The sequence below is a fragment of the Triturus cristatus genome, chromosome 5_1 (genome assembly GCF_964204655.1).
Source record: "Triturus cristatus chromosome 5_1, aTriCri1.1, whole genome shotgun sequence".
Lineage (NCBI taxonomy): Eukaryota > Metazoa > Chordata > Amphibia > Caudata > Salamandridae > Triturus > Triturus cristatus.
This window is the reverse complement of record NC_140587.1, coordinates 227,164,514-227,188,102: the sequence shown is the minus strand read 5'-3', so window position 1 is coordinate 227,188,102 and position 23,589 is coordinate 227,164,514. Positions and strand designations below refer to the sequence as shown.

General features: G+C 46.2%; 1 protein-coding gene across 4 annotated transcripts in view; it reads right to left on the bottom strand.

The window, feature by feature from the left end:
• Positions 1-23,589, bottom strand: part of FAM135B (family with sequence similarity 135 member B) — a 1,149,009-nt gene that overhangs the window by 84,411 nt on the left and 1,041,009 nt on the right. For all 4 annotated transcript variants that reach the window (XM_085604871.1, XM_085604873.1, XM_085604872.1 and 1 more), the window contains one exon: positions 141-307. In XM_085604871.1, coding sequence (XP_085460997.1) covers positions 141-307 — 167 coding nt within the window. The remainder of the gene's footprint in view (positions 1-140; positions 308-23,589) is intronic.

Here is a 23,589-nt window from a genome sequence, read left to right as displayed (position 1 = left end):
ACTGACAACTTCTGCCAGCATTAGAATAAAAAAAAAATCACATCCAGTAATTAGTATATGCTTATGACTTCCAAGTGATAACTTCTAGTTATTCGTATTCGTGTTCTAAGGCATTATTCCATGGGGTTAGTCATACGTACCATCCAGTCCATGGACACAGATTACCAGGTGAATGCCATCATCAAATGGTTCTTCCTCTTCCTCTGGAGGGAAATATGGCATATCAGAAGCTAAAATAGGGAGGTCACTGTATAGCAAACCTTCAAACTTCAGCTCTTTCAGAAACGTCTCTTTAGCCTGGTGGAAACTAAAAACAAATAATCACCAGAACAATGCGGACTACCATCACAATCCTACACAGCATTACACAGCAGAAGGGCATAAAGTAATTACACATAATGGAAGACATGCAAACATAAAAAGCAATCATGTGTGGTATGTAATATTGGTCAGTGTAAGTACCTGCGGTAATTGTCTGAGACAAAAAGTACAAATTAGAACACAGAACATAAAGCATTGGCAAAGCCAATAAATATCTCCCATAAAACCTGTAGGCTTTGCCAAAGAATTTTCCTTATGTGGCCATCGTGTCGGTACGTCGGTTTCATGGGGCACATAGAACATAATCAGTTGATGGGCCAAAGCCATGGCGGTGAAAGGTGCTGAGGATAATGCAACTAATGCACAGTTGATGAGCTTTCTAAACATCAAAAAGGGCAACGCATTTATTACAAAATCTTGATTGTAGCACAAACTTTCCTAGAATATATAGTGGATGTTTTTTCTCCTCTGACAACTTGTATAATGTCCTGATTATGCAATATGTTGTAACACTTGAACATCAACTTCATCTGTTTAATATTTCATTTAGTCAAAGAAATGAGGCATTACATCCGAGCGTATCCATACTTAACTCCGCAATATCACACCCTTGACCTTCATGTAGAATGTAAACACCAAGAACTGAGTCTTCTCTGCCTTGATTTCTTTCACTTTTTGATAACATTGTGATAATAAATTACTGTTGACAAATTGCATATGGTCTCTCCTAGATGCAGCTCAAGTATATGATGTTTTGAACCATATTCTCCATATCATGCAGACTACAAATTTTACTGTTAAATAAAATAAAAAAATCATTGGAATGTTAACAGAACATGAACCAAGCTGCATTAGCAGCAGAGAGTTCTATGTAGCAGAACAAATGCATCCCAGCAGGTGAAGACCATAAAATAAGTCATGTATGTTTCTGATTGATTTAGGAGCCACAAATCAAACATGTATATGATGCATGTACACCTGTACAACACACGGGTATTTTACATAGAGTGGTTTCTCCAGCCAAATCAACGTTACTTAGTGTCATATGCATTAATTTCAGTTTTTGATTTGAAAAAAATCCTCCTCTCACCCTTTGTCCCATCACTCCTCTCTGACTCTCCCCATACCTTTCAATCTAATATGATCCATCAAACCCCCTTCTCAAACTCCTCCTCATGTCAACCAACTAACAGGAAGCCACTAGCTCTACTTGAAAGACCCAACCTATTACTTTGGCTCCGGAGTAGCGTGCTACTTGCTACAAACAGCTTTACTGCCTCATCAGGGGTAGTTAGCACTATAGAAATAAAATGTACAATTGAATTACAATCTGCACATTAAGACTGGAGATTATGGGAATTAGCAGGTTTACACAAATGTAGAAGTTAAGGTATTTGGGGAAAAGGAAGGCATAGAAACAAGGAACTAACACCAGTCACTCAAAGCAAGCAAAACAAACATGTCAAGTCGCAAAGAGGAGAAACCACTCATCCAACAATACTACTAAAGTTGTTCTAAAAACCAACCAACCTACCTTAAAAAACTAAGGAAATTCCTACTGCTGCACTAGATATCTCTAATTAATGTTAATGAGCATGCCCTCTAGGCGAAGAACACCTATGAGAAATGGTTATTGTTAAACCTGGCCTTCTCTGCAGGGTAACTCCCAAACATTTTGCCTTTATACTCCAATATCTGGAAAATTAATTTTTGTTGGCCTTAGGACTTTGTGCACTTCACCAGTGCTAACCAGTGCGAAAGTTCTTGGGCTCTCTCCTTAAAACATGGTGCAATTAACTCATACCCAATTGGCACTTCTAATTAACCCTTAAGTCCCTAGTAAAGAAGCACTACCTGTGCCCAGGTCCTGTAGATGAAATACTACTAGTGGGTCTGCAGCACCGATTTGTCAACCTTTGCGTGCAGTTTTAAACTACCAATTCAACCTGGCAAAATAAACCTTTTGCTAGACCCAAATCTTCCTTTGTAATGCATCTAAGTCACCGATTGGGTAGGCCCTAAACAGCCCACAGAGCTGGGAGCAATATATTTGAAAAATATGTCATTTTAAGTTTTACTTGTTCTGGTAGTGACAAACTCTTCAATTTGTTTCTCACTACTGCAAGGCCTACTTTCGCCACTGGATAAAATTGGAGTTAATTTCTCACATTTAATAAGTGATAATTTCCAATTCGGAGCAGGTAACCAGTTCATTTTAGGTGACTTTGGATTTTGAATGAAAAATCCTCCTTCAGGGCGCAGTCAATTTTAAATTACAATTTGAAAATGTCACTTTTAGAAAAATAGAGTTTTCTTGCCTTATCCATTTAGTGCCTGCAGCCTGCTTCAGGGTCACATGACTAGGTGCAGCTGACAGTTGGGCTTTGCGTACAACTCCAAGATAACCATACTCTATAAAGAGATTAGCTGTGCCTGGATGGGCTATCACTGACTGGATGCATGGGTGGAGTAGGGCACGGCCCTACGTATACTTGAATAGGCTATGTCCTGCCTCCACACAAACACACAAATGGCGGCATACCCCCTGTGCTTGGAAAGCAGGATGCCTAGGGACTTCAAAGAGAAACCTCTAGAAGCATTTCCGCCTTTAAAGGCAGAACTGGGTAAAAATATTGGACCTCAGACACCAACTCCTCAGTACACTCTTGACCTATAGATACTCTGTCAGGAAGAAGAACTGCTATGTTGCTGAAAGGATTGCCATTCTGCTGCACTGCTGGTCTGTAGGACTGCTGCCCTGCTGTGCCAACCTCCTGTTTGCTGCCCTCTTGCCTGGGTGAGGACTGAACCTGCATCAGCTGAACCCAGAACCCCAAAGAGACTCCAAGGGCTAGTTGGCTGTCCTCCTGACTAAAGCCTCAGGGACAGAAAGATCCAACATCCTTGAACCTAGGACCTGGACTCTGCCATCTATGAGTCTACCTTGCCAAGTGGTGGCTCCCTAGTCCTGGACCCTTGGAAGTGGGACTAAAAGGCTCTACCATTCTCAGTGTATCCAACAGAACCAATCCATCTACTCCTCAACGTACCCCAAGTAGAAATGGTGCATCGCCTTTGCTATTTGATGCACTGCCCTCGGAACCGACACTTTGCCTCTGCTGCGAGGGTTCTTCTGATGCAAAAGACTCCTCATCAAACCCATAGGTGCATCAGAACCACCCCCAGTGCGAAGTTTTTCAGACAAGGAACTCACAGCTCCTCAGGACTGAAGCACTGCCTCGACTGCACAACACATCCTCGACACCGGACTTCACATTGTAGCCCTTGAGGACAGGAACCTCGATGATGACACAGGACCTCACATCGCTGCCCCTCCTCACCTCAGAACCGATGCATCATCTCGGCTGCACAATGCTTCCTTGCAACGCTCAGCAAACCAGGATTTAAGGTACTGTTGTTCAGCAGGTGTAACTGGGTACCTGTAGCCAGCCCACACTCCATCACTGCCGGCCTAAACTTGTGAGTTTGTCCTGGTCTGGTGTGATCAGATTTCCACAGTAGGCACTTTGTGAATTTTGTTGCTATTTTCACGTGAATCTTTAAATCTGCGTATCTTTGCTTCTACTGATCGGACTTTTGTCGTTTTGGTTATGTTTTGTTTGCCAAAAGTCACTAGTGTGGGATCCTTTTTGGTGGGTTTCACTGTGCTACTCTCTGTTCAACAACTGCTTTACACATTGCCTCTGAGTTGAGTCTGACTGCTCCATACCAAGCTACACGAGAGTTGAGCACAGGTTATTTTTGGGTTGCTTGTACCTTCACCCCTAGTAAAATTTTGGTTGCTGCTTGAGAAGGATTTCACTCTCCTCAACTAGTAACCCAATTTCTTATGGAAAAATTTGAACCATTCAGTTTGTGATATAGTGCACTTTAGTGTTTACTACATCTTTGTCCAGAAATGTAATCTTTTCGGTGATGTCTTCAATTTATTTCTGGTACTTCATGTGAAAGAAAATGCATCTTTTCAATATATTTCCTTGGTTCCAAATGTGTTTTCTTCCCTAGAATATATAAGCTATTTTCCTGACTAAACTGTCACAAACCTTTTTGTAAGTCAGCTGTAGGGTATGCACAAATGGCACAAGCTGCATAAAACATAAATCTCAAACCTGAGCTGAAAAGAAAACTTTGTCAACTCACATTTGGTCTGTGTTTGCAACATGGTATAGGCATTGTCATGTAACAGCCTAATTTACTCATTTGACCTGAATCACAAACTGCACTTTTAATTAAGTTATACTTTTGAGCTAGTTTACTATGTTTCATTATGTTTGTAGTTAGTAACTTACACTCTTGTAGGGACTGAGACTTTTGTAGTAAGCACTACACATAGCTAACCAATGGTACTGCAACCACCATTATTTTCTATCAGTGGGTGTTGAAGTACCAGTGGTTGGCCATGTGTAGAGCAGGGTATACTGCTGTTGTTTCAGTGGTAACTTACACTCAGGGGCCTGATTCACAAATGTATACTTACACTGTGCTTAAGATTACTACCTTTTGGTATTCACAAATTACATGCAGAGTTTTAAGACTACGCACTCCCTTTACTTATGTGCATAGAGTTCCCTTCACCAAGAGACTCAGCAGTCAGGGCGGAGAACTCTGCAACGACAAGTATAAGGAGTGCAACTTAGTTTGTGCATTGTATTTTGTAGTATTGTACACAGCGTACTACAAAATAAAGTTTGTGAATCACAACCGGAGATTGAATACTGAAAGGTAGTGAACTTTCTGGAAAGTGTTAATTACTTTTCTGAATCAAGCCCTATAAGAAATGTGGTTATTGGTTGGGGGGGGGGGGGGGAGCCCTACTCAGGCAACAATCTCAATCCTGGTCAGGGTTTACCACAAAAGTCACTACATTAACATGTGCATGACCCTCTGGTAGCTTGGCAAAAAAGCAGTCAGGCTTAACTTAATTTATTGATTTCTATAGTGCCTGAATTGACCCCCGGAGGGGAATCTCTGCGCTTCGGACAAGCAACAAGAAAAGCTAAGAAGCTAGAGCATGATCTAAACAGAAAAGGATGGTCTTAAGGTACTTTCTGAATTGAAGGTGGTCAGGGCATTGTCTCAAGTTCATGGGGATCTGATTCCAGTAAAGGGTGCCAAGGAGGGAGAGTGCCTTCCCGCCCAGCCTGGCTTTCCTAACTTGGGGGAATACAAGAAGGGATTTAGATCCAGAGCGGAGGGACCTGAAGGGCAGGTACGGCGTACATTTCTCGGCAAGATAGGCAGGGCCAAGGTTATACATAGCTTTGTGAACAGTACAACAAACTTTTAACTTAACCCGCTCGCGCACTGGGAGGCTGTGAAGCTGACGGAGAAGAGGGTGGGAAGTAGTCCTAGGGGGGGCATCAAGGACCAGTTGCGCCGCGGTGTTCTGGACCACCTGCAATCTACAGAACGAGGACTCATTGGCTGAGACCAGGAGGGCATTGCAGTAGTCCAGACGGCTCAGTATGAGTGCCTGCGTCAGAGTCTTCCGAGTTGAGTCAGGAAGCAAGGGAAAGACTCAGTGTAGAAGGCCCAGAGTGTGAAAGCAGGAGCCAGCTGTCTGAGCAGCGTGCTCTTTCAAAGTGAGAGCCTGGTCCAGACGAATGCCTAGGTTCTTAACGAGGGACTTGGGGGCAGGGGGAACGCCAAGGTCCACCGGCCACCATTCGGGAGTCCACAATATAGGAGCATCTCCAAAGAGCAAGGTCTCGGTCTTCCCGTCATTAGTTGTGTGTCCTGCCCAAGTAATAGGTCTACATTTGTCCTGCACTGGGAGCCAAGTACCCCATTGTAGCACTTGACTCTCAAGGAAGGTAGCGTGGGCCAGTAATCACCATTCACACATACACAATAAAAACACTCAATAAAGGATTGTCCAGTCTGTGCTTTTTCTTTTGAAAAAAGAAAAGTACATTTATTACACACACACTCTACTTCATACTATGCAGCAATTTACAAAAATTCACAAGCTGATGAAAATACTTCTAGATGACACTGTGACCCCTAATTTGGAAGGGTTGAGAACGATTATTCTCACCCCTCCCAAAGGGGGGGTCTAGTACCACAACTCACATGTCTAAACGTTATCTTGCCCCTAAAAGCAAGGATTGAACATAACTGTGAGTAAGAGCACTTAATACTGACACCAAAGCAAGTATTTAATCATAGGAAAGAATGCAATAATTGCATATAACCATGACTGCGGGCACTTAATACTGGCAATAAAGCATGCAAACTTTAATTAGGAGTGGCTCTCAGTCTCATTATTTAAATCAAGCATTCGCAAGCGGAAATGTCTATGCAGGTCTGGGTGATTTGTGTTCTAAGCATGACTTTTAGTCACCACACGCTGAAAGCGAGTGTTTTTTATCAATAAATGTGAGAAGGCCTTACAGGGCATTATGGGGCACACCTCGTGCTTGCTCCATGAATATTGCAACAGCAGCTCTCCGGCTGTGCCAGGGAGAGCCACGTTTGTTTTCTCCTTCGGTTTTGCTGGGCTTTGCGGCCTCATGTCGCGATTTCCTGTTTGGAGTGCCCGGTCCCGGCCGGGCTTCGTGCGTGCATTCACTTTGTTCGAGGACATCCCGGGGAGCCCAGCTCCCCGAGCGCCCAGCAACCTCTTGTGCTTCCGCGGGAGCCAGCAGCACCATTCTGGGCTGCCTGTTCCTGTGGGCAGATGAGGCAATGCTAGCTGGCCTTCTCCCTCCCCTCCAGACACGACTGCGGGGAGCATGGAAGACTGGTCATGCTAGGGAGTATGGCGGCACTCCCGCCTCTTTCGTAGGTGTATCTGGGCCAAGTTATAGGGTCCTGGGCCCTTTCTTGCAATCGTGGGGGAGCGCAACGGCCTTCTTTGCCCGTCTCCGCATTGGGGCCCAAACCTGACCTCTCATGCGGGGAGGGCATGATGGCCCTTCCCCTTGAAGATAACATCTCAGGCCCAGTTATGGGGTCCTTGGCCCCTCCTTCTCATGGGGGCAAAGTGTGACAGTGCTTCCCTTAACTTCTTCATTCTTTGGGCAACTCCCAAGCACTGGCCCACCCTGGGGGCACCGCTGAAAACGACAGTGGAGCGCTACATGCTTCGTTGCTGGTGTATCACCGAAGGTCAAAGGCTGCCCAACTTCAAGAGGGCATATCAGCCCCCATTGGGCCGATTTCAACGATTTTGGTATCATTTTGCTCCTTGTGGCAGGCCTTCAGACCTCAAAGGCAACCACCTGTGCTGTGAGCTTGTTTCAATTGATCCCTGTGCCAGCCTTTCTCATTGCTCTTCCTCTGGGCTTCTCTCCTTCCTGTACAGAAGTCCAGTGTTTCCCCCAACTGGCCCTCAGGGGTTTAAGGGAACCAGTGTCCCTGGGAGAGAGTCCCACGCACCCTGGGGCCGATCAGAAGCAGAGCTTTTAGTTCAGATGGCAGTCAGGGGGTTCTTCCTTCCAACTTTCCATGGTGTTAGCCTCCAGTCCCTGTGTTCAGCAGAAAGCACATCCAAGAGAGCTCTCCCCCTTAAGCAGGACCTTATAAGAGGGGGAGGGAAGTTCTAGCAGGGATGCTCCTTTGGCCTATCCTGATGTGCCACATCACCTTTCCTCCCCTGTTTCAACCTTCCTGCACAGCCTTCTGGGATACTTCAAGGTGGTGTCACCCTAGAGTCACTGCCACATGTGCTCTGGGGGTCTCAGCTCCACCCCTCACTGACATCACTGCCAAGGCCTGCCACAGAAAAACTTCAAAGAAGCATCTGTCCTGTTTTGGCTCCAGGGTCTGGGCTCCCATCCTTTATTCAGTGGGCTTAGACCTCCTCTTTTCCTGGCACAGGATCACAGCTGGCTGATTGATGATAGCAGTCCACCACACCCCTTCCTTCTGAGGAGCTGACCTAATCAAGGTTAATTGCTCCCTTTGTGGGAAGAGGCCTTTGTTCCTGCTGCTTGAGAGGAAAGTAATAACCCAGCCCAGCAGGGGGACAAAAGGCCTGGGCTCTGATCCTGAGCTGAGCCAGATAAGCATGATATTCCTGGATGACCCATAAGCTGTAAAGATAAGACGTTAGATATTACAGCATTGTTCTTTTCAGACAGGTTACACTGTCCGTTGGTATGACCCTGGTGTCTTTAGACCAAGGGGAAGTGGAGCTGCACTCTCAGGCAGCCTTTCCCATAGTGCATAATGGAGTGTCACTGCAGACCAGACAGTAAAGAACACTGACTTTCCCTATCTATGTACACCAACATTACAAGGCCAAATCCAGGTCAATACTCAACCCCTGCAGAGTACTTTCTGCACCAGGCTACCTACGCACAGTTCTTGGGCTGCTCACAAAAGGAGTCTCCCACATACAGCCCTCACATGTGTCTCAAACCCTTGCTGCATTGCAGCGGCATTATCTTAAAAGGTTGACACTGACGGTAAACATACACAGTCCATTTTACCACACGTTAACAGGGGACGAGTCACAGGTTATGAGACTCTCCCACAGTGAAAGGATCAAAAAGCAAACAATCTGGGTGGTTAGATGGTCAGAACCACCTTCTCACAGAAGGTCATTACTGTAGCTTCATGTTGAAGTTCACTGAGGCTGCTGTTGCAGTAGCGGGAAATGTGGCTCTCTGTTTGCTGGTCATCACTGTCGATCGCTGTAGCATGAAGAACAGGTCTCACCGGAGCTTTGTGTTTGCGGTTGTCTTGAGTAGCACAGTCTTCACACAAACCGGCCCGTACATGTTCGCAAGGAGCCCAAACTTCAGGATTTTCATGTTTTCTTGCAGAGGAGAACACTCTGATGCCAGCCAAGGTTCCAGGACATGGGAAGGCACTTTCTGGTGATCAGGGACTTAAACTACCAGAGGCCAGCAGGGGTCCGCAGATCCAGTTGCAGGCCCAGGCAGGTCCAGTGGCAACAGGTCGGCTGGGTAGTTGCAGGGAGGCCTTTGAAGCATGTTGTGTCCCTATTGCTCACATATGAGGTGAGCAAATTGACCCTTGGAGTGACTCTGGGTTAGCCTGGGTTGAAGTTAAGTAGGTCTAGTCTTCCTTAACAGACAACAAGGCAGTCGTTCTAACAGCAGTGCAGTCCTCTGACAGCAGGGCAGGCATTCCTCTGTAACAAGTCCAGGAGTGTGCTGAGAAGTGACTCTGGAGGTCCAATTTTTATATCTGGTCCCACTCACAATAATCAAAATCTTGCCATTTCTGCACTTAAGCTGGTGTTTGGTTTACAAAGAGGTTTGAGGGTCAGGCACATAAAAAAAGATGGGAATTGTAATATTTAACTCAAATTGTACTAGGCTGTAGAGTTAATAATTCTTCTAAAAAACATAAATGCCTAGAGTAAAAATTATTTGACCAATAACAAATACAATTTAAGTTAAAATGATTTGCACCAAATCAAATGATTTTTGGGTCAAAAGCTGATGAGGAAGTTTGCCTACATCTACCAAGATCAGCAAGTTAGAGTAGGTGCTATCTTAGACTGAATAGATTTACTATGGCAGCTCTAGTACCCTTGCCTTGAACATAGTCTTATGAGTGCTGGAATAGAAAAATAATAACTAAATATGTCTTCAATTATAGACACATTTCTGCACGTGGCTTATTTTTTTAAATTAGAGCAAATGGCGCTAACGGAAAGCGGCTATCAGCTCTGACTAGTATGAAACGCCTATGCAGGACGCTGGGATGGGATGGTAGTCGACAGGGACAAACATGCCTTTTAAAGGTTCTGTTATCATTAAAATCATTAAAACATTAAGGACTAACTTTGTGCTTAAATGAAAGGCTAGTTTTACCTACTGTATATTATAGAATAGACAGAATTAATTTTAAAATTGTAATTTGTTGCTTATTCAAGTACTGGTGGTTTTATTGACTTAGTCAAACAAATTGTAGCACTAGAGGGCAAAATGTCATGAGAAGGTTCTTTAATTTTGAGATAAAGACTATTGAGCATACAAGTTACTCAGTAAATGGAACAGATTCTCCTGTCAATCTCCTTCTGAAGGTCTGCGTGGTTTGCTGGTCAGAAGGCAGTTCTCTGTGTTATGTCTTTGTCTCTAATTAAGTCCTTCTTATAGGTGCTGTGTACTTCAAAATTACAATAGTTTGTAGGATCTATTCAGGGACCTACACACAAATATTTTTATGTCTATATGTATCAGAAAGTGTGCAAAAACTCTATCAAATAGGGGCACCAGAATAAAAGATAATCTTCGCCCACCACGAGTTAGTTTTAACAACACTATTTTTGCACTCTGCCCTTCACTATAGTACCTCTACATTGCTCATCCTGACATGCAAAACACCTCTGCTACTCCCCTTTTTTCTTGTTTGGTTAGTTGCAGCCCACACAGGGTACCTTGCGGTCCCAGTTTGCAGAGGGAACCCAATGATGAAGCATGCCACCCTTGGGTGAGTGAGGGTTCTCGTCCCAACAGCAAAGTGCTCTCTGGCCCTGTCAGATCACTCCTTGTGAGGTTACTATTGTTTCACATTCATACCACCCTGACGTACACATTGTGTGTTTATATTGATAAAGGAGCAGTATGGCTTTGGGAGGGTTGTGCTCCAATATGACCCTAATGTGTGTTTACAAAAGATTTATCTTGCCAGTTCAAAATGGCATTTTAAAACTGCACTACGGGCTTAGTTGTTACATGTTTTAAAAGGCAACTTTAGTGCTGCAGGCCCACTAGTGAAATTTCATTTACAGGCCCTGGATACATGTATTACCATTTACTAATGGCTTAAAAGTTAATTAAATGTGCCAGTTGGGTGTAGGCCAATATTACCGTGTTTGAAGGAGAGAGCACAAGAACTTTATAGCGGGTTAGCAGGGAAAATGTTTGTAGAGTCCTGATGCCAACAAAATCAGGTTCAGTTGCAGAAGACTGAATCTGGTGTGACCTTGAAAAAGGGCCAGGTCCAACCAGCCCTCAGTGTTTAAAGTAAAATAAACTTTGGTTTATACTTCAAGTGCCAGACGTAATACATTGGTAAGTCAGTTCTGTTTGTGCATTACACGTTCTGTGAAGCTACTTATGTCCTGAGTACAAGTTGCACAGTATTGGAAGGGTGCACCCTACAATACTATGAAATTACGAGGTTAAACCCTTGGATTACCGCATAACTGTACGGACAGAGTTACTGTACGTTTTACTACACTGTATTATCTATTCCAACTGGTTTAATGGATACAATTAGAACCTAGTCTGATTGTGCATGGTTTTCTCTTTGGGGTGGGTTAAACAGAAGGGGTAGAGAGTGTGGGAAAGGGAGGGTGAAATTAGGTTTAGACAGGGGGAGTACTGTATGGTCCTTCCTTGCCAGGGTAAAAGGCAGGAGTGTCTGGGATCGGTGGTCTGTCTACTGTTGCATACCAAGCCTCAAGCAATTTTCCCAGTTGGAATGAATAGATGGTAAATCAGGTTCAGTGTTTATGCAACCATATAAACCAGGTGCGGGAACACTAGGCCAGTCATGATCAGGAATGCTGCTCTTACCAACTCATAATCAGGGCCTTGGAGTTAAAGTGAAAAAGTAAAATGTTAGCTCTGCTCACAACCAAATGGCTTAATGACCATATTTTGTGTGAGTAGCAGTTTTAAAACTACATTATTGGTTTAGAATCCTTGTTCACTAACTTTATCAGAACCAAGTAGGAAGGACAAGGTTGCAGCATTTGATTAAATGAGGAAAAAAAAGCACAAGGACATTGGATTTTTATTTTCTAGGTTGTTAAAATGGCAGTTGATTAATTGTCACACACTCTACCTAAAAGTATATAATGATATGCCAGTGGCTTTAATGCCTTCAGTTGAGACTCCCATGTGTCACAATTAATGACCACTGTTCACTGCTCCTCTGGTTTGGGGAGCGGTTGTCAACTGGCAATAATCAATGCCTTCTTAGAACAAAACCATTCCTGCCACTAGACTGCCCTCTCAAATGTGCCTGCAAGACGTCTCTTCTTTGAGGGGAATGGATATTGCAGACCTCAAAGAGATTCTTGTCCCAGATAAGGCAGACATACACATGCCCAGATTGGGTGGCATTTTCCTTTGATCATCTGGCGGCATTGGGAAGGAATTGAGGGTGTGGGAAGGAGGCGGTTCTAGGCCAGGCTCTGTTCTGCAGTACTGACATTTTAGAAAACTTGGCTGGAATGCATTGTGCCTATAATTCTGTAATAAAACAACATTGTGAAACAGGAAGGGAGTCTTAGGGCTGTAAACCATAGGTGGAGAATGTGCATAGACTAACTATTTTGCTCAGGGAATTTTGTGAAGCTCTGTAATGGTTATAGTTTATGACACTTATAGAGCGCATGTTCACCCAAAGGTATCATGGTGCTGATACTCAGAAGATGACACAAACATGCTCCATTAAGCTCATTACAGCGAACTAGCAAGGCCACTGTTGGTTGGCTAACTCTTTCTGTTGTCGGGAGATCCTGCATAATATAAAAATACTCTCTCTGTGGGTTGCTAACTTTACCAATCCTATTTGAGTAAAAGGACTGTTTGGCTGGAATAATCAGTTTCTTTTAGCTCAACAATGTTCCCTTCTATGTAAGCTTATGATCTTTCTCATAATTTCTACATCATTTTTATTCTGGTTGTCTTAACTTCAAATTGGCCTTACTTAAATGATGTACAACCATTGTGTCATCTCTTAGTAATAATCTGTTAAACATGCTTGATTTGATGACTTGCTGGCAGTTCGGGCTGGACTTTTCCCATGAGACACAGAGTCAAGACTGGTTTGCATATGGCCAGGTCTAAACTGGGGTGGCATGGTGGGAAAAAGAAGGATGGATTTAACCCAGATCTCTTGACTTGGGGAGAATGTTTTGATTTGTTCTGCATTCCGTCCATCAATTGTGTGTCTTTAGATTTGATGACGGCAGAGAAGAGATGGCTCAAAACCTATTTGGTAAAATCATATCCAAACAGCCTGCAGCACAGGGCCCTCTAGTAATGTGAGCCTCAAAACATTATTTCGGAGACATGAGCGCCTTGAAAAACAGGAGCTAGTCCGTTGGTGGGACAGGGTGATGCTCCAACAGTATATGGACAACAGGAAGATACCTAGAGGGTTAAGAATCTTAATATTTCCAACCTTTGGAGACTTAAGCGATGAGTTATTGAAGGAATGGGACAGTAACCTCGAGGGAGCACCACAGCAACAAGATATTTAGCATCCTTAGAAAAAACTGGTGCCTCCTTACGGAGGTTCCTGGTTTGAAAAACTGTCTTACCAGTACACCATACTTAACCTACAGATGGGGGGTATCCCTGCGGAACACATTATGCCCATCTAAACCCGAAGGCTTTTTTGTAGGAGAGTAGGATCTGCTTCACATGTTTACCCCCATTTTTTGCTGGTGTTTCACTGTTTTTCAACTTTAGTCTGACTGGGACCCTGCCATGTATTATGCCACCCCTGGAAAGCCACCCAAAATGACACCACAGGTCTGCTACTGCAGCCTGGGTAAGGTGGTGCATGCACCCCTTACTGAGATATAGGTTCGCTATATGTCACCATATACTGCACATACAAACCTATCAGTCACCCCTATGGCAGGCCTTATCAATCCTGAAGGCAGGGTACTTGGTTATATGTGAGGGGGTGCCCAGGCATGAGCTGAGCCCCTCTGCAGCTTTCGGAATCTCTTCTCCGGGGTTGTCAGTAGTGCAGCCTGACCATATACTCTGCATTATAACCAAACGGTAAATGCTAACTTTGGACTGGCTGCACGGAAACATGTCGTGTTTGGTGTCAAACACCTTGGAATCATACCCCCACACCAGTAACTGGTGTGGGAGTATGATCCCACCCTTCTAGAGGGAGAGACATGACAGCACTGGTATACCCGGTAGAAACTTAATAGAGTCCTAGCATCACAAAATGGATGCTGCAGCCACAGACACGGGTCTGGCCTCCTGCTGCTGACCGAAACTCCGGCAGGGGAGGCCTGGACAATAGGTTTCCTGTCACAGGGAGGTGTAACCACCTCCCAGACAGGCTTATGTGTATTGGGGCTGGGTGGGAGCACTCTCTGAGTGCTTTGAAGTCCTGCACTGGGGGCACATTTGGTGTCCCTATGCATAGTCAAGCTCAAACCGGTTCAGGGGCTTCCAACCCCTGCTCTGGCGTGAAAATGGACAAAGGAAATGGGTGTAGCCACCCCTCTTTCCAAACCCTCCCATAGGTGGGTCCCCAGAGTATGTCCAACCCCCTACCTTAGTATAAGTAGGGGGCCCAGTCCTTAGGACTTTAGATTACCCCAGACGAAACTCTGAAGCTGAATCCTGGACCTTTGACGCTCTGCTCAAGACAAGAGGACTGAAGAAATCTCCCTTGGGGTCAAGGAGTGACTCCCCTGCTTGGCAGGTACCAACGAAGCAATTTGCCGGTCTGCATCCTCGAAGCTGCCGCCGGACCCCAAAGTATTTGCAGCCCAGGAAGAGGATTTCCAGACATCTCAGAGGCTGACCAGAGTCCTTAGCAAAGCTGAGACCCGCAGCCCTGGAGAGTAGCGTGGAACCGGAATTCCTGGTCACCGTGCATTTCTGCAAGTGCATTGATTTCTCGACGTCTCGAAGCCATGCTTGGGCTGACTTGTAGCCCCCACCTCGAGCACTGAATCCACCGAAGATTGTCGGCCTGGTCATTCAGAGTGACCCGTGGGCTGCCATTTTATGTTTCGTCTCGAGGTCCCTTCGCGATCCCTGGTGCGTTGACTGGTGGGTCTCTGAGGGAGTAACTTTGTATTTCCTTGGTTGCTCCAGACATGCCCTGACTCCCAACCAAGTGGTGAGTCCCACAGACCTTGCTGGTCTGCACCGAAGCATATTTCTCGTTACTGCGTGGGTTGCTGTTGCCAAGGCTTGTTGTATCCAATCCAGGCACCGACGCTGCAGCACTCGACATCCTTTGTGTGACAGCTCGAATCCAGCTCCTGGTTGTCCTTGACACTTCCTGGACCTTGTAACAGAAAAGTCAAGCTTCACCTCTTTCACCTGAAATCACCCGACATCGGTGGGCATCTGCTCATCGCTTTCCTGGTCACTGGCTAGTGACCCAGACTCTGTCCCCTCTGCTTTCAGGTTCTTCTCATCCTCAATCCAGGCTTGGATCTCTTCGGACACTTCATATCTTCCCGGCAGCAGCACTTCTTCACCAGCTCCCATTGAAATCGACGACGCGACCCGACACCAAAAGACGCCTATGCACCCGGCTTCCCTGGGTGAGGTAACAAGAGTACTCCGGTGCTCCCATGGGTGCTAGCCCTAGAACCTCCTAAGTCCAAAAGGCTTTGGTCCTGACTCGTTTCTAAGTGTCCCTAATCTTTAAAAATCTAACCGCGACTTTCCCCATAGTAGCTAACGGGAGCTCGCTGCTGTGTTCACACACTGCACACGGCCCCGTGGGTCCCCTGTGCCACTACCTTGGGTGGTTCCTTGGGGTCCCAGCGATTCTACAGGCTCTAGGCCTTGTGTCTAGTTAAGTCGTGGTTCTTATACCACTATTTTAGTACATGGCTTGGCTCGCCCTTAGGGCATGACATGTATTTGTGCTATTTTAGTGTGATTATTGAAGTGTAACTTATGTGTTTTGACCTCTAGTCTCATAAAGAGACTAGGAGTGTGTGTTTAGTAATAAATACATATGTTTTATATATATATATATATATACCTGGGGTGGATATCTTTCATTTAGTGACTCAAGAGATTATAGACTGGTAAAACAAGCTGCTTTACATTCCTTCAAGACTTAGCCTGAAGGCTGCTCTCCATAGCTACCACTAGCTCATGTAACATCTGTCCCTTTGGCAGAAATTAGACCAAGACTTTTACTTACAATACATCCAGACCCCACAGAATTTCACATTTTATCAATTGCAACACCACACATGTCATATATGTGTTAGGATGTACATGTGGAATGATATATGTGGGCAGCACAGTATGCTGTTTAAAGAACTGAATACAAGAGCACCGCAGGGCAATATTAAATAAAGACAGTAGATACCCCTTGACAGATCACTACAAAGCCATACACCCTGACGATACCTTGTTCTGGTTCCATGCTCTTGACCATGTACCTGTAGGAGAGAGAGGTGGCAACAGGGAACTCTTGGTTAGGCAAAAAGAGGCCAGATGGATTTGTCGCTTAAAGGCAACACTTAAAGGTCACAATACAGATGGGGAGTTGCATTACTTCTTGGCGTAAACTACCCTTGCAATTGACCCATTACTGCATCATGAATTTGGATTTAATGTAATAACATGTCACGATAATACATATAGATGAAATGACACCGTCTTACTGTGTATCCTGCTTTCCTTCGCATTGATAAAACACTACTCAAAAAAGTGTCTACCAGGTCTACTCTCCACATTATATCTAGGTTTTCATTTTGCAATCTAGATCTGTATCTCTGAACTCGAGCATCTGTACGCAGCCCATCTTTTTTGTCTCTACGTAGCATTATTTGTCAACTTTGGCACCTGATCTGATTCTTTCTGAAATGTTGGTTTGGGATTTTCAAGATGATGGGTCATCATTATGCAGATGGCGCTGCCATTTTTGTCTGCTTTTCTATCTGGATGGTATACTTACTTATCCCCGTGTTAGGTTTATCAACATTATACTTTTCTTCATTTTTGCCCTGCTTCATTTCCTGGGACCGGTATGATGACTCTGGCAATATATTGCTCCCTCTTTTTATTTGTTCCTTAGTACCCCTGTTTTTAATATTGTCAAACTTTAGTAATTCTGCCAAGTTTACTCATTATGGTGGCAGATTTATCTTGCCCTTCTCACTGGCAGGGGTATGTACCAATCCCGTTGTCAGGGTTTTCTAATATGGCGCATTCTTGCACTGCAGCTCTCTTCATTACGTATTGCACGTGTTTGTATTTCCATTTGATATGTTATGTAGGAATGTTTGAAATGATGGGTCATCCCTACAATGATGATACTGCCACTATTGTTGGCTTTTCTCTCGGGACAGTACTCTTACTTATCCCCTTGTTTAGGTTTATCCATAAGGTGTATTTTTTCAATTTCAGCCTGCATCATCCCATATTACCCATATAATGACGCTGTCACCAGGGGGCATATGTATCAACATCACCATTTGCGATTCTCAAATAGCGATTTTTAAAGAATCGCTATTTGAGAATTGCAAAACGGGATGTAGTTAAAAATCGCAAAACTTTTGCGATTTCTTAAAATTCCTTAATTGCGATTAGCATATTGCGAAATCGCAATTAAGGAATACCTTCCCATTCATTTCTATGGGCCAGGAGACCCATAGGAATGAATGGGAAGTAATTCTGAAATTGCGATTCGCAATTTGCTGATCGCAATTTGAGAATAATTTCAAAGGTGCAAGGGTGTCATGATGACACCCTGATGCACCCCTGAAATGAGCATGTGTGTGCATATGGCGCACATACATGCCCTAAGGGCATGTATGTGCGCCACGTGGCACTTTGTAAAATTCAAAAAAGTGCATTTTTAATAGAAATCGCAAATTACCACCAACTAGAAGTTGGTGGTAATTTGCGATTTCTTAAGGATAATTCGCAATGCTTTGGTGCGTGTTACATATCATTTAAGAAATCGCAATTTGCGATTTCTTAAATGCTTACGCAAAATTAAGAAATTGCTAAATTAGCGATTCCTTAATTTTGCGATGAGATTTTGCCTCATACATCCCGTTTTGCGAATTTTTAATCGCAAACGCTGTTTTTTGCGAATCGCAGCGTTTGCGATTAAAAATTTGGTTGATACATATGCCCCCAGGTTGCTGCCCTTACTTATTATTTTGAGTATTGAATATTTAAATTGCCTACATTTTAGTTAATTTGTCTTGCTTAGTCTTTATTTTGGTGGACCCACCTTGCCTTTTTTACTGACAGGGACGCTTACCTAACCCGTTGGCAGGTTTTTTCAAATGAGGCGCATGCTTACACTACACCCCGTCATTAGGACCCAGGCCGGGGAAGGCAAAGCCGGACCCAATAGAGGCCTAGGGTAAAACGCCGGCCGGCGGCGGGACCCCTCCATGCCACGCCCCCGCAATCAGGAAAACCCGGCTAAGCCGGGGAGGGCAGGATAGGCCCACAAACAAAGGAAGCTCCCCCCCCCAATCAGGGGGCGAGAAAGGTAGGCAAGGGGGAGATTAAAAGGGGCCAACGGCCCGGGAAAGTCAATCACAAGGCTCCCCCTCGCCAAGAAGAAGAAGAAAAAGCCTGGACGTACCTGCGGAGCTTTCGCGCCAAACACCAGCAGGACTAAGGACCCCAGCAGGCTCCAGGCGACTTTCCGGCCAATGGGGGCGCGAGCACGAACCGGCGACGGGAAGTGTGCAGCCGCACAAGAATGGGAGCAGCGGGTGCAAGAGCCTCCACGCCGGCCGGCAGTATCCGAGTGGTAGAGGCAGGGACATCGGGTTTCCCTTCACCGGCAGCGGCGGATGCACGGGAGGTGTACAGAGGGCCTCGCAGGGAATCGCGGAGTCACGAGTGCGCTAGTCCTTTTTTTCCAGGTCAGTGCCGCTCGGCTCCGAATCCGAGACTTGGCATGCACTGCAGCAGGACCTCACGACCTCCTTCGTAATGGTGGAAGAGCGAAGGGAGCAACGGCATCGGGGGTTAGGAGGGGGAAGCCACCTGACCGGAGAAGAGGGCGCAAGGACGCTACATGGCGTTTCGCGCCGTTTTGTGGAGGGAAAAAATGCAGCGATCACCCCCGTCCCATCTGTCGTCGAGGGTCGGGCAGGGTCCACCACAGTTTCAGGACACACGAGCACTTGTAGCCAATACGGCAGTGCCCGGAGCAACAAGAGCAACGACCTGGGCGGGGAGCTGGATCGGTGCCACCCGGAGGCACAGGGAGCAATTACAGCGGGATCACGTAAGAAATCGCGAGACAATCCATGGAAGTATCTTCTTCGTTGGGAATAGATACCATTCCTCCTCCGCTCCAAGCAGTCCTGTCTACACAAGAGCTCCTATATTGCAAACCTCGAGCAAGCAACTGTCTTGCCGCCGTCGCGACCTAAGAACAGCGAGGAGTGACCGCCAGAGGACGGTACGGCCCTCGCCGGGGCATGGAGGGTCGGGGGCAGAATGGACGGAGGCCCGAGGTCAGGAGATGCAGGCATGACCCCCAGCTCCCCAGGCAGCAGTTGGAAAGGAAGAGGCTCTCGGCAGCCAGCGCCGACCGCACTAGCAGGGTACGGGCTCAAGGAGCGAGGAGAGGCGGCGCGGCAGGCTGCCAACTTTGGAAGCAGGGCAGAAGGGCACAGAACAGCAGGCAGGAGACAGCGGTAACTACAAGATGCCATTGCCCGGGGCGGGGTTCTGCCCGCTTGCTGCTCAACACACCGCCGTGACCCAGGAAGTCTGCCATCGCGTGCGGAGCCAGAGCCAGGCTGCGGAAAGAAGAAAGGCTGCATAGAAGGTGTGTACGGTCCCATTTAAAAAAAAAAAAAAAAAAAAGATGTGTATATGATTGTGTTAGGAAAGTGCGCTATGGGTGCAAAGGCCAGCTCTGGGTAGAACAGCCCCTGTTAAATGGAACACCTTTGCAAGCTGGGATGCTTTCCACGACAATGCAGCCCCCCCCTTGCGGCCTGATTAGCAACAGTGTTTTTAAAATAAGATTGCGTTCGGAAAGTGCGCTTCGGTTACGTTTTGGAAATGTCAGGGAATTTTCTTGGATGAAAAATCCTGGCTTTGAGGATTATGTTCGAAGGCCTCGCTGCTACTAGGCTTACTCACGGCATCTATGGCTTCGGCTGAAGGTCTGCCTCAGACTCGGCCCGTAGGCACGCGGAACAGGCGGGCTCAGATACGCCGTAATAGGACTACCCTGGCCCGCTACAATGCAGTGTTCTTAATCATATACGCTCACCGGGCCTAATGGGGAAAGGTTAGGGCCGGGTAACAAAGCTGAGGCTTGCATAAAGCGCTCGGAGGTCACTAAATCTCCCCGGGCCTGAATGTGTAATAGAGATACGGGGCGCATGTAAAGCGCTCCGATAACTTCGGGTCGTGTTCGCGCTATATAAAAAAAAAAAAAAAAGTTTGTCCCCATGTTTGGATGTGTAAAGTAAATACGGCGCTCAGGTAAAGCGCTCCAATACTGTAGGGTCGAGTTTGCGCTATATAAATATACAGCACCGTAATGTGTTAGTTAAAGGATCCTGAGTGCCTCCTTCAGGGAAACTTAAAGGGAATGTCCTACTGGCAAACAATCACTCTTCGCGGTCTGACCCAATGCTGCCGATCTCTGAAGCTAAGCAGGGTCGGGCCTGGTTGGTTCTTGGATGGGAGACCGCCTGGGAATACCATGTGTTGTAGGCATTTCCAATACATGCGGTTCGAGTCGCGCCATAAACATATGCCGCAATAAATAAAAATAAAAAATTTGTAAGACATATTATCATAGTTCCCTCGATTTGGTTTTTTTTTTCAAAATCAGCCACATGAGAAGTTTCAAAGGCCCCCGCATCCCCCCACACACACATCCGTGGGCCTTGGTGTCCTTCCACTGCTGCCTTAATGATGGCTGTGTCCCTTAATGTCAGAGCGCCAATGGATGCAGATCTGCCACGTGCTTCAACGTACACAGCTGCTCGAAATACAAGTTCTGCCCCCCTTGGACAGGTAAAACATATAAGGGTCAAAGGTCAGGAATAGGAAGTGGTGTGGTGTGTCAGACGGTAAAGCAATAGATCTCCATGGAAACCACAGAAAGTAAGGGAGAATGATGTGTGCTGGGTCAGCACATATCTTGTGATGGTGAAATTTACCATAGTGCTCACTATTCATTCATTTACATTATGTCACTCGTATCACATGGCGCCACCCGGGTCAGAAGCCAGAAGCCAGCTGATATGACCACATAATGCCCTCTGCAGTGCTAGGGAACGTTGGTTTTGCCGATTCGGCGTTGATAAATTCTTCTTTTGCAACGTATGAGAGTGGCCGAGCGCTGCGTTTCTGGAAACCAATACAGGAAACAGGTCTGGGCTCCCCTGCAGGAGAGGTGCAAGGGCAGGAAACTACTATGACAAATGACCCTGTAAAGTGCAGCCCATATGCGGTTTTCAGCTTGCAGCTCCAGACACTGCAGATGTACGACTGTACAGACCCCTGAAATATCCCAAAAGACCTTAATTTATGTACATAAATGTTGAAAAGAGTAAAAGGATATTTCAGGTAGTGTTCATTGATTTAACTGTCAGTGCACATATTCATAAGTCATGTTTCTCTTTAGTAGTATTTACACTGAGTAAACGATCGGCAGGTATGCATAGAATTATGCTAGATGTGTAGCATTGAAAACGGGGTAATCAATATAGTGGTTCTGCTACTGCCTTGAAATAGAACGCGCACTAAATGAACAAGAACACCGAAGTGGAAAGCGGTACCCCGAGTCCTACCACTATAAGCAGTGTTGCGCAGCCTAAGCGGTGAGGAAGATGCGCAGAGTATAAATGAAACGTTGCTGTAACTGAAAAGGAAACCATAACGCTCAAACTACTAGAGGAGCACAGGGGTTAGATGTTTCAATTCGCTTTGCGGTGAAAGCTATCATGGTGCACAAATACAGGTTCAGCCTGCGGTGAAGCTGTAGAAGAGCTAAAAACCCTCAAAAAAAAAAAAAAAAAAAAGTCAATTTGATAATTATGTTACTATCGAATGTCTTCAGTAGCCCTTATCTATAGTTCTAGGGAGTGCGGAGTTACTGGGAGGAGCTTACGTAGGTGTTACGTATAGCGCCAGTGCCAGCAGGCGCAAGTCGTAGAATAGAATGCAGAAGGAGAGGTATCCAAGTCTGGAAGGTGGCACAAACGGGATAGAAGGGGACTGTAATGGGGACAGTACATCTGGCTGGGGAACCACGTCCGTCGGTAGCTCAGTTACCTGTAATACAAGGCTAATTGTATAATCACACGCACGTGCACCGCGGGGCTACGTCCGGGTATAACAATGAAGATCAATGGAGCAAGTTTTCAAAGACAGCCTTTGCTGTGTCTGGTTATGTCCGTGTGGAAGGAAAGAAAGTAAACTGAGTTGGGTGACAATAAACATCTGTTACCCAGTGCCTAGATGGGGTTCACATGCGCTTTACAAATAGAGGGGTCAGGTTCCCTGCGACCCCAGTTGTGCCAAGTAAGAATCATGTACAGTTTAGCAGGGCGCTATGCGAACGAAAATGTCAGATGTCGGGGGAAGATTGCAAAAGAGCAAAACCCGGACAGGGCAGTGCAAAAGCTACCCGCGGTCAGGGCGAGGGTCAAGTTAAGACCCTGGGGAAGCCGCGTTTAGGCTAGGGGAGGGCTCCCCCCAATCTCCCCAATGTCAATTACGATCAGTTAGCCCAGCATACCTGCGCCACGCAGCAAGCATAGTTAGAGGAGGCGAAGCCAGAGGGCATAGGTAAAAATCCTGACGTGAGCTGAACACCATCAGGGACAAAGCGTGGATGTCAGGCAGCACGGGTGCATAAAACTGGTAGTAGCCAGGGCAACGTCTCAATGAGGGGGTATACCACACGGAGACAGGAAGAGACAAGTTCACGCGATACATCGTGGGCATATTCGAGCTAGGAGGTGGCGAGTAGGTAGCGAGGTTAGGCCGAGCTAAGGGGGGAGCTCCCTCCGATCGAAAAACCGTAGGGAGCGTGGCGGAGCTGACACGAGGAACCTAGTGGAGAACGAAAGTACTAGGAGATAGATGAAAGGCTCACACAGTGTCCTTGGATGCCGCACGCCAGGGGCACTGGGGGAGCCATTGGGCGGCGTGCCGCCAGAGAAAGAACAGAGATGACACTCCCGCAGGACCCCGGGGATGCCTCACGGCAGGGGTACAGACGGAGAAGATGATAAGGACCCAGCCGCAAGAAAATAGAGTAGATGCTCAAGTAAGGTCTTTGGGATGCCAAACGGCAGAGACCCCTGGGAGAAGGGAGGGCCCCGAAAGGATACAGGACGAGCGGGACGGCACTTGCAGCCCGGGCATGCCCAGAAAGGGACACCCTACAAATCGGTAGCAAGTTGAAGCCTAGACCCGTGAATCGAAACCCAGGGATTGGGGCCCCTCCCTCCCCTCCCGGGCTATTGGGGCGGCTGGGGTCCAGAATGCGAATAGAGAAAATAAGGAACAATAGATAGAAGTGAAACATGGTCGTTGAAGGACTATGGTAAGACCATGAATGTTG